General features: G+C 45.2%; 1 protein-coding gene and 1 long non-coding RNA gene across 3 annotated transcripts in view; one reads left to right on the forward strand and one right to left on the reverse strand.

Annotated features, from left to right (window-relative positions):
• The window catches only part of LOC120384311, an 18,341-nt gene extending 16,572 nt beyond the window's left edge, over positions 1-1,769 (forward strand). The window contains exons 2-3 of the long non-coding RNA XR_005588746.1: positions 263-361; positions 1,449-1,769. This is a non-coding gene — a long non-coding RNA (uncharacterized LOC120384311). The remainder of the gene's footprint in view (positions 1-262; positions 362-1,448) is intronic.
• Positions 1-11,543, reverse strand: part of LOC120384309 (fatty acyl-CoA hydrolase precursor, medium chain-like) — a 24,187-nt gene extending 12,644 nt beyond the window's left edge. For both annotated transcript variants that reach the window (XM_039502803.1, XM_039502802.1), the window contains exons 1-6: positions 11,286-11,543; positions 6,988-7,192; positions 5,810-5,951; positions 4,197-4,330; positions 2,306-2,459; positions 1,505-1,606 (exon numbers count right to left, since the gene is read on the reverse strand). In XM_039502803.1, coding sequence (XP_039358737.1) covers positions 1,505-1,606; positions 2,306-2,459; positions 4,197-4,330; positions 5,810-5,951; positions 6,988-7,192; positions 11,286-11,358 — 810 coding nt within the window. In that variant the 5' untranslated portion in view covers positions 11,359-11,543. The remainder of the gene's footprint in view (positions 1-1,504; positions 1,607-2,305; positions 2,460-4,196; positions 4,331-5,809; positions 5,952-6,987; positions 7,193-11,285) is intronic.
• Positions 11,544-14,927: the final 3,384 nt, after the last annotated feature.

The following is a 14,927-nucleotide window of genomic DNA, read 5'->3' on the forward strand; positions in this document are numbered from 1 at the left end:
GGCAGCTAGCTGGGAGGGAACCCAGGGAAGTCCCTAAGTGGCCAGTCCCAGAGCACCTCAAACTGGCCTAGTGGAATCCTCCAAAAACTCAGGTGTCTACAAACTAGAGATTTCATTGGTTCCAGTATTGGATACTAATTGTATAAGGTGACATATTCTCTAAGACATTTCTGCCTCCAATAAGTTCAGTTCCAATTTTGCTGTAAACTCTTTCTAATTTGATTGTTGCAGGATGTAATAACAATATTTTGCATTTTTACAGGGTCTTCCACATGAGGAAGTCAAATAACTTCACAGACATCAATCAACTAAGCCTCACACATATCTGTCAGGCAGTTGAGGAGGCACATGTTTCTTGGGGGTAGGGCGAATTCCAGTTCTGCTCCCTGTTCCTCCCTTCCCAGCAGTGACCCCATTCCAGTCCCCACACCTTCCACAGGGACCAAGGCACTCCCTCAGCTGGGGAGTTTCCCCTCTCTCTCATCCGCACAGTGCATGAGTGCTGTCTTTCTCAGTGGACTCTCCCACGCTGTGCTGTAGAGGAGCAGACTCCTTGTGTTCTGGGCTGCAACACCATTTGGCCCAGCCACCCCTCCATCTGGATGGAGGGGCAGCCAAGCCAAATTTAAATGGCACGGCAACCCAGCATGCCAGGTTGCAATGCCACCCACTGAAATTTGGCCTGGCTGCCCCGTCATCTTTACAGAGGGGCGATCAAGTCTAATTTCAGTGGTGTTACGACCAGGCATCCGGAGAACCACTCCTAACTGTTCTGGGAGCAGCCGTACTGATTTGGTACAGGTCTAGTGCTTAGTCAGGCCATGCTCCCTCCCAGCTCTGGTCTATGGAACTTTGAGTAAATGCAAAATTTGGTGAGAAGGGGACATTCATCCGTTCCCAAAACTAGCGCCACTGCTGTCAGGTAGGTAAGTATTATCCGCTCCCTTTTTAACAACCAGTTAAATGGCACAACTGGGAATAGAACTCAGGTTTCCCATTGGCCAGTCCTGTAATACAGAGGTAATCAATTATTTTTTGACAAGGTCCAAATTTCTTGGTTAAGGTATAGTCAAGGTCCAGACTCCAGAGAAAATAAAACAAAATTAATAGCAATAATGATAATAAATAAATTAAAAGATTTTGCGGTCTGTTCAAAAGCACCTGGAGGTGCAGATTTGGCCCGCGGTCTGCCTATTGACTACCCCTGCTGTACTCTAATCACAAAACCACACTACCTTCCTTTACAATGGGATGCTGGGTGCCATTTTTTTAAAAAAGTGGGAGTAAGACTAAGCCAAAAATATGTGCGTACATGTGCATCTGTGGGTTTGAACATGCCAATAGGATAAATGCACATATAAATGGGTATTTGAATATTAAAATATCAAGTATGCACAGTTTTCTTATTTCCACACAAAAATGTCTACAGTTACTGTACATTTTTACAGGCGCAAGTCAGGTCCCAGCTTCTACAAATACAGTCTCGATATTACCAAGAACCTACATTAGCTTGTGCTCCAGGATGAGCAGTAAACAACACCTTGAATGTAACTCCACTCTCTGAGATGGCCTTATGGAACAAGCCCTTTGCCAGAGGAGATAAGACCTGAAAAGCAGGAAAAGAGGGAGAGCACAAACAATCTATTTTGACCACTGAATCACAAACTGCAGTGTCACAAATTATGTTTTAACACCATTATTTCACTTTTTAAAGCAAATATTATTAAACTATGTCAAATGCTCTGTAGACTCAAGGGCTGATTTACTTCTAAACTCTCACAGCCTGGTGCAGATGATTATCCTCTTGATTCCAAATATGCTGAGATAAAATAAAAAAGGGGGGGTAAGCAATGCACCCCAAATAAATGTCTATCTGTTACCATGGCTGCTCACCCAGATTGGGTGACTGTATGTGCAAGTGACCCTTAGTGCAGATCTTAAGTGGGGCAGAGGCACTAACTTGGAATTTTTACATCTTGGTGAATTTTACTCTCTCTGACCACAATTTTGTTCCCTAGCACAGCTGTTTAATTAATTTGAGTACTGAATTATTTTAAAGAGAAATCAACACTTGGACTCCTAAAACAAATAGGTGATTGTATGAAAAGAAGAGTTTCATTAATTAGAAAATTCTTTAATATCAAACTCTCCCCTCAGAGAAGGTTGATGTACCACAGTTCCCAGCTGCTTCGGTCTCCAATAATACTCAATCCTGTCGTTATCTCCCTGACTTTTTGCTCGCAAACTCCCAATAAAAATATAGGGGTGTTTTTAAAAACTCATTAGCGATCACTATAAAACCTACAAGGGCAGAAACGCTGACTCCTCCTGCAGACTCTCCAAATATAGTGACAGATCCTGGATCTCCTCCAAAATGTTCAATATTTTCTTGAATCCACTGGAGAGCTGCCACTTGATCCAAATAACCCCAGTTTCCACGAGCATGTTCATCACCAGAGCTGAAAGCAAGAGAATATAAAGGGAAGTAGATAGCCTGAAGTTTTATAACATACATTGTTTTATATAAAATATATCCAAGGATTGTATCAAAACTGGTAATGGAGCAAACACCTGAAAATGGAGCCCTTGGCAGTGACAGAAAACAAGTGAGAAAACTCTGAAAAACTCAGGTCAGGACTAGCATCAGTTATCTAAATAGCACTCTTAGCCCTAGACACTAGTGAAGCACAATCCAAGGGTATGTCTACGCTGCTGTCAGTGGTGTGATTGCAGCTCTTACAGTGATACCTGCATTAGCTTTAATCTAGCTATCAAATCTAGCTAAAAAGAGCAGTGAAGACACAGCATGACCCTGATGTAGGTTAGCAGCACAAGTATGAGCCCAAGATTCCAAGAAGGGGCTTGTACAGCTGGGTTCCATGTCACCTTGTCTTCACTGCTTAGCTGTGCTAGCTAAAATAAAGCTAATGCAGGTATGTCTACCTGAGCTGCTGCAATCACACCTCCAGTTGCGCTATAGATAATGACAATGGCTTTTCGTGCTCAGATACTATAGTGATGAGCACGGAATAAATGACAATAGCCCTAATGCCCCAATTCAGCAAAGAAGTAATGAAGTTGGTGGGACTACTCATGGGTTTAAAGTTAGGCACAAGCTTAAACACCCTGTTGAACTGAGGCTTGAATACATCAGCGCATAGTACAAAAATAGATTAGATAAACCTGCCAAAGAATTAACCCAAACTCCTACAAGATGATATTTTTTCAGGTCAGATTTTCCTCTCCTCTGAAAGAAGGGCTGATATTTTCTTCAGCCTCACCTGAATTAGAGTATAAAAATAAAGCAGATAATCAAAGAGATCAGATTATAACTGTGTTCAAGATATAATTGAAAAATGGTAGTTTTCAGAGGGTTATTAGTATGCTTACTGGTAAATTTCACAAACTTGGGATGCAGGTGTAAAATGTGGAAAAGAAGAATGGGCACTGTGTTAAAGGAGAAGTAAGCATGTGACTTAAGGAGAGATGGATGTGCGATCAATCACTAAATATCTTTGGAATTTCTGCTGTGTGGATGACATCTTTATAATGATCCTGTCCTATTGTGGCTTTCTGGTCTTTTTTCCTTTAATGTACAACCCACTGTCTGAAGCCCTACAGAAGGGCATCATGGTGGTTTTGGTTCCAGGTAAATATATCTGTTCTCCAATATTTATTTGGATGCACTGGTGTTATCCTATACTTGTTTTCCTTGTCTATGGGAGAGGTTATTTGCAGGTAATTTATTTGTATCCTTGATCTTTGGTACCCAAATCAATCCTATTGTGTAAAAAAACATGAATAGGCTGAAGTGCTAGTTCACACCCAAACCTTCCCAAAGTTCAGGTAATGCTTAGCCAGGCTATGGATCTGAACTTTCCCACAATTTCAGGGCACTTAGGTCCAGGGTTTTGGTTATGGCCAACTCAAATTAACGATAAAACAAATATAAGTAAGAAACAAAAACGTATAGTCCTTTCTCTTTTAGGCTTCTGCCTATATGCAGCAGAATTCCTTAAACAGCTTATTGGTTAGGTGGCATTAGGTTTTCACTCAGGTTTCCCCACAGAAGGATGAGTTAATTTGTTATGGCTTGTGAGTTAAGACACTTTATACTAGATTGACATATGCTTGTCTTTTTCAGACTCAACCAATGGGAACATTATCCTGTGTGCGTTTAGGGCACAATGTCTTACCTAAAATATCCAAGGATCCCCAGTCTGTACTGAATTGTCACAACCACCACATTTTCAAAGGCTGATAGTGCTGACCCATCATATGTTGAAGCTGCACCAATCACTAATCCACCTCCATGGATCCATACCATGACCTGAAAAAAGCAGGAAGAGTTAGTCACCTACATCTGTAATACCCTGTTATTACTTCAGGTGTAAAATTCAAACCAGAGGGTTGCTACTTTTGCTGTGATAAAGTACTATTTTGTGCTATTGCACAACACAACAATTCTTGCTCGCTCAGCTGCTTGATAGTATAGTAAAAAAAGTGGTAAGACTTTTTTGAGTCTGTGCATCTCAGTTTTAAAGAGAAATTATTATTTTATTAAATATTTATATTGTTATTATGCTGTTTTGTAGGGCTTAAATCTAAAGATACAAACAGACAAAGGGTAGGGGATGGGAATAGAACTTGCAAGCAGAGAGATATGGGAAAAGATTGGCCCAGATTTGTTGGTTACAAATTGTAGGGAGTTTAGGTTTTTTATTTTTAATTGGGGTAAGAGATAGAGAAGAAGGGAGCAGGAAAAGGAAAGAAAAAGAAAGGGAATAGTTACCCCTGTTTCTTCAATTCCAAGTATCCTTGCAGAGTACTTCATGCACTAACAGAGATTCTATTTTCAAAGGACAATAAGGTTTTTCTTAGCATGTACCCCTAGAAACTGGCATGATATATCAGGCTCTTTGGATCTCAGATCTAAGAAAACTCCCATCTATGAAATATACAGAATGGCATGAAGAATAAAATAGATGTTCATGAAATGTGGAAAATAATTCTGAGTAACAGAAAATGGGAAATAAAATAAGAAACCACCAAACTGAGGCAGGTGCCTTCAAGTCATCAAGTTATGACAGGGCACATTTTTACTATTTACTTTGTTTCTCTCTTTTCAGAGTTTTGTGAAGGAAAAGTGTGTCACATACACACTTATTTAACATTTCAGTAAATAGTTAATTATAAAATATTAGAGGGTTTTTATGTTATAAGTCTCAACAAATGTTTTAAAAATATGAACATGCAACTAGATAGATTGGTCCAATTTTCAAAAGCAGCCCCTAAAACTACACCTGCAAGTTTGCATACAGCAGTAAAGTGCTGTGAAGTGTCTCTTATGGAATTAAATTGAGCCCTGCAGGGCTGGCTTTAGCAAGTGGGGTCCCGATTCGTACTCACCTGGCAGTGCACTGGGTTTTCGGTGGCACTTCGGCAGTGGGTCCTTCACTCGCTCCAGGTCTTCGGCGGCACTCAAGGACCCATCGCCGAAGAGCCGGAGTGAGTGAAGGGCCTGCTGCCGAAATGCCACCGAAGACCCGGAGTGCCGTCGGGTGAGTAAAAATTAAAAAGGCGCCAGCGTGGGGCCCTCTTAAGTGCCGGCGCTGGGCCCTCTTAGGCTCAGGGCCAGATTCCAGGGAATTGGGCGAATCGGCCTAAAGCCAGCCCGGGAGCCCTGCAGTGTGTAGGCACTGACCTCCCTTAATGGGAGTTGTGCCCACTTACACTAAGGTATAATTTCATCCACGGAGTTACACCAGGGCTGAACTCATGGCACCGATTTTGCAGTAATGTTGCTTACAGGTAACATGTCCTTGTCTGAGCTGGCAGGCGTGTACACGTTTAGGAACAAACAGTCTTCGGAAACTTGGAAAGGAAGTTTTTCTTTTCTGTTAGTAAATGCATCCGATAGATGCTGCCCAGCCGCTAGGTCCTGTAGGCACCTTAATAATTAAAAATATATCAATAATATTCAACAGAATCACAGTAACAAAAACCATCAGATGCTCCATCCACAATAAATACAGCAAATCACCTGTGATAAGTTTCCAGATTCTTGGAAACACAGAATCATATCACTGTTTTCCATTTTTAACATAAAAGCATTTTCTTCCCTGTGACTGCCAGCCAAAAGTGCATTAAGGAGTCATACAGACAATGGCCACAGCCTCCAGCAGAACACACTTACTTGCAGACTTTTTCGAAACACCACAGCAATCTGCCTGCAAATGGGCAGGAGCTAAGACATATAAGAGCCTCCTTGCAGTTGCTGTCATTCAGTGGAAATGCAGCTGGATTCTTTTGCACCTTATATACCAAATCATGTAGTATATTATAAATATTAATCATGTCACTTAATGCACTACTGGAAGGCACGTTGACACTACAATGACGAGGGCAGAATAAGAACCGCAATAGAATAGACTGCCCTCAACGTCATATATGTAGCACTGGGAATGTGATTCATGCTGCATTTATCAGAGGGGTAGCCGTGTTAGTCTGGATCTGTAAAAGCAGCAAAGAGTCCTGTGGCACCTTATAGACTAACAGACGTATTGGAGCATGAGCTTTCGTGGGTGAATCCCCACTTTGTCGGTTGCATCCGACGAAGTGGGTATTCATCCACGAAAGCTCATGCTCCAATACTGGATTTAGTCCCTCCAACGTTTCTTAGCTCCTTTTCAGTTCTATTCCTGAGGTATATGTTTCAAAAACATTACTAATTGGAGATTCAAAAGCCCCCCAAGGGAGAACATCATTGATGAAGAGTGGGAGTGGTACATTGCTAATGCCAAATAAATAGCCTGAGATGTACCGTTAAAACTCACCTAAGTTAACAGTCTACAGGCATTAACAGACCCCACTTAAATGGTTCTACCAGAGCTCACTTTGCTAGATTTATTTTGCCATAAGTGTCAGTATTGTGTTCCTCCATATTACACATTCCTACCCATCCAGATGTTCATGTTACTGTCTTACATGGGTGGGTAGGTAGTTGCATTTCTGAGACCCTTCCACGGCTCAGCTGGCGCTGGTGGGGAAAATCTCAAAGGTCCAACAGGCGGCTTGGCAAAGGGAATTCCCAGGAAAACATCTACGTATGTCTCAGCTCCATCAACTTTGATTTGCTGCCCTCGGAGTTTCCCATATTTGGTAACCACTTCTGGAGGTGCAGCATTTTGTCCTGTGAAACATATACATACAATCAGATTATATATTGAGAGAGGTTCAAAATGGCCTGACAAGTTTCTAAGTGCTTCAGATGTTTATGCATGTACCTTTGATTTCTTTTAAACATTTCCTACAGAATATTTCAATAAATATTCACGAGCAAGTAAAAAAAAACCCCAAACTGTATCAACTTTTAAGTCTAACCATGCTTATAAGAGCTCTGTATTAGGGTTGCCAATTTTGGTTGGACGTATTCTTGGAGGTTTCATCACTTGGCATAAACTTTAATAAACTATTAATCTTTAATTCCTCAAGATTTCAGGATAATCCTGGAAGATTGACAACCCTAGTCTGTATATTTGATAACATTTATTATCAAAATATATGTTGTTCTTAGAGGCAACTTGTTGCATAATAAATGTATGCCTGTAAGGTAGAAAGGTTTTAACATTAAACTGGACCTCAAGGCATGTGTAATACAGAAATCATTATGTTGATTAATTGTTGGCTATGTGTTAAAGATCTCAGTAGCAAAATAGTTGCTTATATGTCTTTCAAAAGTATGACCATTGTGCTATTTTAACAAATGGAAGTATTATTAAGGAAAACCTGGCAGTCATGTTGATTGCCATGTAATGGCAACACTGCATTATTATTATTTAAAAAAAACAACAGTGTTTCTTTAATTATCTTGACAAGAAGTGAAGTGCTGGCCCTCTCTCCCATTCACCCCTTCCTCGGGGCATCCTTTGTGCCTCTTTATCAGCTTTGGGCTGATGGGGGTGTGACGTTATCTGACTAAAATATGATCATAGATCATTGTTGCAACCACTGTTATATATTTGCAGCAAATATTGTACAAAGGTTGTCTAGTAAGGTGTCTATGAAAAGGTTATGATTTGCTGGTTATTATGCTATCTGTATGCATGTATCATTTTTGTAAGTGAAATTATAAGTATTGGCTCTATACTTGGATTTCAAATGTTTGCTCCTGGGGTAATGCCTACAAAGTAATTAGTAATTAGCCAGCACATCTTGGAGGGCCTATTCTAATTGAGTGGCCCATCGAAAGAACATTTAACTGACAATGACCCTGGGAGATGCCTATCTACACTTAATGAAATTTCCTGCTGTGACTAGGCGAAATGCTTGGGCATGTGACTTTCCCGTGTAACTCCAAACTCCATCTTGTTGCTGTGATTTTCCACAGTAAAAACAGTGGAATGCCCTCCACATGGCAAAAACTATAAAAAGCCCTGGAAACACTTCCATTGCATCTTCAGTCCTGCTTCTTACCTCTGGAGGAAACTTGCTACACACTGAAGCTCTGAACAATGGACTGAATGACCCATCCAAGCTGTCGATGTACTCAGTGATGAGCTGCCAAAATCTTAACAACCGGTTCCCTATAAAAAGTTCTGATTTAAAGGGGGGGGGAGCGAGGGAGGGGCCAGGGAGAGATCATCGTGGGGCTGGAGGCCCCTGCAGGGCCTGGGCAAATTGCCCCACTTGCCCCCTCCCCTCTCCTCTGGCCAGCCCTGGAGCTTGCAGCAGCCCCCCCCCCCCACACACACACACCTTGCTGGGCCATTCAAAAAGTGGCAGCAGGACAACTCCAGAGCTCAGCTGAGCTGCCTAGCTGGTGCAGGTGGCTGGCCAAGCTGCAGCTGGGGGGAAGCGGGGGAAGGGCCAGGGGAGCCTCAGCCTCCCCAGCTGGGAATCCTGGGAGCAACAGGATGGTCCGGCCCACGGACCAGAGTTCTTTGCCCACCCTCTGGCCCTTTAACGACCCGTTCTCCATGGAGGTCTAATTTTAGCAACTGGTCCTTGAGAACCTGTGGGAATCTGCTCCAGCTCACCACTGGATGTACTCCAGAAACTTGACTTAAGCCAGCAGTTTATTCCATCACTGCTACAAGCCTGAACCAAGAACTTTGCCATTACTGTATGTAATTGATTCCTTTAACCAGTTTGAACTTTCTTTCTTTCTTTCTTTCTTTCTTTCTTTCTTTCTTTCTTTCTTTCTTTCTATTTATTTATTTATAAATAAACCTTTAGATTTTAGATACAAAAGGATTGGCAATAGCGTGATTTTTGGGTAAGATCTGTTATATATGGACCTGTGCGTCTGGTTCTTTGGGATCAGAAGATCCTATTATTTGATGAGATGGGTTGTAAAGAATCACTCATCTCTGAATCCAGTGTTTCTGGTGGTGATATAAGAACTGAATGCCCAAGGAAATTGCCTTTATGTTTTCCTGTTAGCTAGTGTATTTTTAAAGTTTGTGTATTTAATGAAAGGAATTGAGCAGCCTTAACTCCATTTTAAGGCAGGTTTTTTAAAATTTTATTTTGGATAGTAGTTTGGCTAAGGCAGGAATGTTTACATCCATATTCAATTTAGGTTGAGATTTGGGTTAAAGACCAAAATGGAGCTTGGGTTTGGGTTCAGCAGCATTGAAATATCACAAGTTGTTCAAATGAGATGTCAGCCCAAAATGGTTTAAAATTTGCAAAATCAGTTGTTCTTTTAAGATTTCTGCCACTTTGGACGAACTTTAGTTGGATCCAGGAAATAGGACTCGTCCAGTTTTACATTCCACCTGGAACTAAATCCACAGAGAGAATTTACATCTAGGGATTTGACGCCACACCCTGAACTCCAAAATTGAAGGGATTGGATTTGAGGATCTGTTATATAGTTATATAATTCAGTTTAGAGAACATTCCGTAATGATCAAAACTAAGAAATGAGGCTGAATTTTACTATTATTATTATTTGTTAGTTATACTGCCATAGCACCTAGGAGCCTGAACATGGATCAGGATCTGATTGCACTCACCCATCCATAAACTGAGTATGGAAAATTTAATCTCCAGAGGCAGACAGCTTTATATACAGTGTAATGGGAAAAATGTAGTCAGTGGTTGGTAATATCAAAAGTGAATTAATCACCCAGCATGCCCTGGATGTCATAATGTCTCACTACACAGGTTTGATACGCAGCCCTAATACAAATCTTAATTTTTACAAAAGGGTAAAAAGCAGCCAGGGCAGTGGTTAAAGCGATCTGAAAAAAGTGAGGGTGGCAGGGGGGTCTATCATAATCTGGGAGCAGCCACTTTGGTAAAACAGTGCTTACAGTGCACCCTTCCGCAATCTGGCTTGATTTTTTTTCAGAGCCTGTCACTCCTTGCAATCCCTCCCAATTTAAACACGGGGCCAGGGAAAGCATTTTTAATGTGTGGGAAAGTGGCAGCAACTGGAAGTACTGCCACTGCAAGTTAGTCTGGTCTGGTGTCTTTTACCCTGAAATGAGTCTAAACTAAGAGAATGCAAATGTCAATCCTGTATTGCACTGACCAAACAGAATTCTGCTTTAAACTGTGCACATAGGGCCAGATTCATTTCCAACACAACTTCAGTAAGAGCCTGCTCGCACTACAAGTAGAACCACTCGTGGGAATTCAGTCACAGCACTGCTTACACTAGTTACTATTGCTAACATGGTTGCAGGGTGTTGTGCAGAGTGGACTTTCATAACCTGCAATCAGACCAGGCTTTCAGTACAGAGAGCCCCTGGTTGTGTTATTGTTCCTCCTGCTCCACGCATGCCACCTGCCTCTGGCACAAGTGAACGGAAAAGAACTTTCTGAGCCCTTTGAAAAAGTGCCCGGGGTATAATCCAGATGCAATTGAAGTCCAGGTTCTCTGGGAAGGAAATGTAGCTCGCTCTTTAGAAGGCTCTGTGTACGTTTGTAGCACTAAATAAGTAGTTTTATTGCTGTTCAAGTGATACTAGTTAATGCATATTAACGCAGCTGTACCTGTTCCACTAAAGAGTGTCCTTCACAATCACATGGGAGTAATGCAGACACTATAAGAACTAAAGTTGCAACAAACAGGCACATGCCTGAAAACAGGAAAATGAAAAGCAGTGAAGACCCTTCTGTTATTCAGACTGTCCAATTTCTTCCAAACAATGTATGAGTGCCCAGCTCCTGTGTTAAAACTACACACACGCCATGCTGCTCCCAACAAACCGTACTTCAATTGTTCTGTTCCCCCAGGAAAGGCAATAGTGTAAAATATTTTAAAATCTTACCGTTAACTGTAAGGGTTGTGAACCAGGCTGCAAAAATCAGGGACAGCAGCAAGGTTTTCTCACCAGTCGACATTTTGCAGGGTGCACCCGTAGTCAGGGGGCCAGTTACTTGCTTTAAATAGTCAGTAAAGCACAAAGGTTACATAACAGTAACATCTGACATCTTACACAATTTCAGACATGGATCATTTGCTTTTAAAGAACACTAACATCACTAAACAGTAGCAACTTGGTGGCTGTTCTGAAATAATGGCTTCACCTTCTTTGACAGTCAAGAAAGAATTTGCTTGGATTATAAACTCAAACACTACAGTATAAGAAGGCGTGACATTCTGTAGACTGCCTGGATCATTTAACCCTATAAAGAGATTAAGCGGCAAATTGAGTTGGATGTTTTGCTTAAAAACTGGCAGCTATAACAGTCAAAAATTTTCTGATGGAACAGTTTTCCATTAGAAGATTCTGATTCAACTAAATCAAAACATTTTGCAGGGATGTATCAATTTCATTGAAATTTGCAGTGGGAAATTATTGAAATGTTTTGTTTTATTGTCTAAAAGTATAGCCAATCATTCATTATTATGAATGTTTAAGAGACCAACTAATCAAACATAGCCAATTTTTTTGTCTAGAGACCAACCAGTACAATACAAAAAAGAGACATATGTACCCTCTTTCCAGAAAGCATGGTTTATTTTGTAATATGTTCACCACACAGAAGGTGTGCTTCCAAATACACCTCTGCCCCCATACCACTTATATTTATAGCACAGTTGCTTACAGGCAGGGGAGGCTCTAGGTATTTTGCCGCCCCAAGCATGGCAGGCAGGTTGCCTTCGGCGGCTTGCCTGCGGGAGGTCCCCGGTCCTGCAGATTCAGCGGCAGCCTGCGGGAGGTCCGCTGAAACCGCGGGACCAGCGGACCCTCTGCAGGCATGTTGCCGAAGGCAACCTGCCTGCCGTCCTCGCGGCGACCGGCAGAGCGCCCCGCCGTGGCTTGCCACCTGTGACTGGTACAGCAGCAGAGGAAGCCACGCCCAGGAAGTTCTGCTGGGCATGCTCTAACTGGCAGACAGGTATAAAAGGCTGCAGGTCTGCTCAGTCTGGGCTGACCACGGAGGGTCCGTACTCTGACTCGGTAGGCACGTACACACGCCGGGCTACGGAGACGAGTGGTGCAGTGCTAGGCCCCACCCCGCCCCTGCGGCGCTGGGGCACCTGGCCCATCACAATTGGCACCTGACCAGGGACCTGAACGGGCCTGAGATAAGGCCACAGGACCCAATATGGACCCGAGAAACTTTTGAAGTGGCTGCTGGAGAATCAGCAGCAGCAGATGGCGCAACAGCAGCAGCAGCAAACTCAGCTGCTCCAGCAGCTGGCGCCCAGCAGCAGGCACAAGCCGCTGGCGACAGGAACAGCAGCAGCAGCTGATCCGGGAGCTGACAACCCAGCAACAGGCGAACCAGGAGCGGCTGGTTCAACAGATGGCGGCACTAATCAGCTAAGATGGGGCCGGGGATGACCCGAGGCCTTCCTCGTGACCGAACTTGGACCCCAAGACGCACTGGACTACACGAAGGTCAAGGCCGCCATCTTGGGCGGTTGGCGCCAGCCTGGAGACCTACCGCCAGCGACTCCGCCAGGAACGATACCGCCAGGGCCAGGCCCGCGGCCGGGCCCAGCGAATCCGGGACCTCTGTTGGAGGTGGCTGGCGGATGGGCGTTCAAGTGGCCGAGATGGTAGCCTAGAGCAGTTCCTGCAAGCCCTGCCTCCGGGAGGAAGGAATGGGTGCAGCGACAGATGGAGGACTACCAGGCAGCAGATGGGGCATTGAAGACCAACCCCAGGGGAGCCGGGCAGGCCCGGGGCCACGTCATGTCCAGCCCCGGAATACCAGTAAGAGATATCCCGCCGACTGGAGGAGGCGCCAGTAAGGCCGGCAGCCCCGCCACAACCCTATCGAGGGTCAGGTAGGGCACTTTATGGGCAGGTGTTGACGGCGGTCACCGGGCCCGGACTTGGGAGCCGGGAAAATTGTTCTGCCGGTGAAGGTGGATGGGGCGTCTGCCTGGGCCTTAGTTGACTCGTAGCCAGACGGTTATTCGGGAGGGCTGATTAAGCCCACCCCATCCGGCTACAGTGCATCCACGGGATGTGAAGCCTTACCCCACTGTCTGGGTACAGCTGGAGGCGGCCCAACACCGGGCGGTGTCTAGTGGGGTGGCTCCTAAGTTGGCTTACCCGTGGTCTTAGGCGTGACTGGCCTGGCTTCACAAACCTCTTGAGGAAGGCTACGCCGCCAGGGAGGAGAACTGGGAAACGGGCTCGGGATTTTTAGGCCAGCCAACGGCCGAGGACCCCTAGAGGGGCCCTCGGGAGCTCCGAGAGAGGTAAGGAGCCAAGTCCCCACCCGACAACAGAGGGCCCGGGCTGGCTAGAGGTGGACACCGACTTCCTCGAGGAGCAACGAGGATACCACTCTCAGCCGGGCTTGGGAACAGGCGACTAGCCCACCAGGAGGAAGACCCGCCCCACCGCCAGCCACAAGGGCCCCGATTTGAGATCCATCGACTTACTCTATCGGGTGGTACCAGAACCACAGACAAAGGAAGAGCTACGCCAGCTGTTGGTCCCGCTGGGCGGGACTTGCTCCGTCTGGCACATTCGTGCCGTGGGCGGACACCTAGGCAGGAGAAGACGTTGCAAAGGGTGGCCCAGAGGTTCTTTGGCCGGGCATCCATGCGGAGTGCGCCTCCTGCCCAGAATGCCAGAGAGCCGGTCCAAAAGGTGTACCAAGGGCCCCCTTGCCGGTGGTGGGGTGACCGGATAGGCCTGGATCTCGTGGGACCCCTGGAGAAGAGCGGCACAGGTCATAAGTACATCATGGTGGTGGTCGATTATGCCACACGCTATCCCGGCGGTGCCACTGAGGTCCACCACAGCACCAGTCATTGCTAACGAACTATTGCAGATCTTCGCCGGGTAGGTATCCCGAGGAAATACTAACGGACCAAGGAACGAATGTGACCTCTAGATTGATGGCAGAGCTGTGCAGGCTGCTGAACATCCGGGCACTAAAGACCTCCGTCTACCACCCCCAGACGGGTGGCTTGGTCGGCGATTCAACGGCACTTTGAAGGCCATGCTGAGAAAGTTTGTAGAGGACGACCCACGGCACTGGGATAAACGAGGTACCCCAGGCGTCCACGGGTTCTCCCCTTTGAGCTCCTCTACGGAGGAAGCCTAGGGGTATCCTCGATCTCCTAAGGAAACCTGGGAAGAGCAGGAGACCCGTGTTCGAGGGTCAGTGCAGTATATCCTCCATCTGCGGAACGCCTCCGGGAGCTGGGGACCTTGGAAATCTGGTTAGAGCCCAGCAGACTCAGGAGGCTCAGTATAACAAGGGGGCCAAGGTGCGGATTTTCGAGCCGGGGGATCGGGTCCTCTTGTTGCTTCCTTCCTCAGAGTCCAAGCTGCTGGCCAAGTGGCAGGGCCCCTTTGAAGTGGTCAGGCGGATTGGGCGTTGTCCGGGCGAAGGAGGATACCCAGGTCTACCACGTGAACCTCCTTAAAGCCTGGAGGGACCGAGAGGGCCTGCTGATATCCCCATACCCGCCAGACCCGGAGTTGGGGCCACTG

The sequence above is a fragment of the Mauremys reevesii genome, linkage group 16, assembly GCF_016161935.1.
Source record: "Mauremys reevesii isolate NIE-2019 linkage group 16, ASM1616193v1, whole genome shotgun sequence".
NCBI classification, from domain to species: domain Eukaryota; kingdom Metazoa; phylum Chordata; order Testudines; family Geoemydidae; genus Mauremys; species Mauremys reevesii.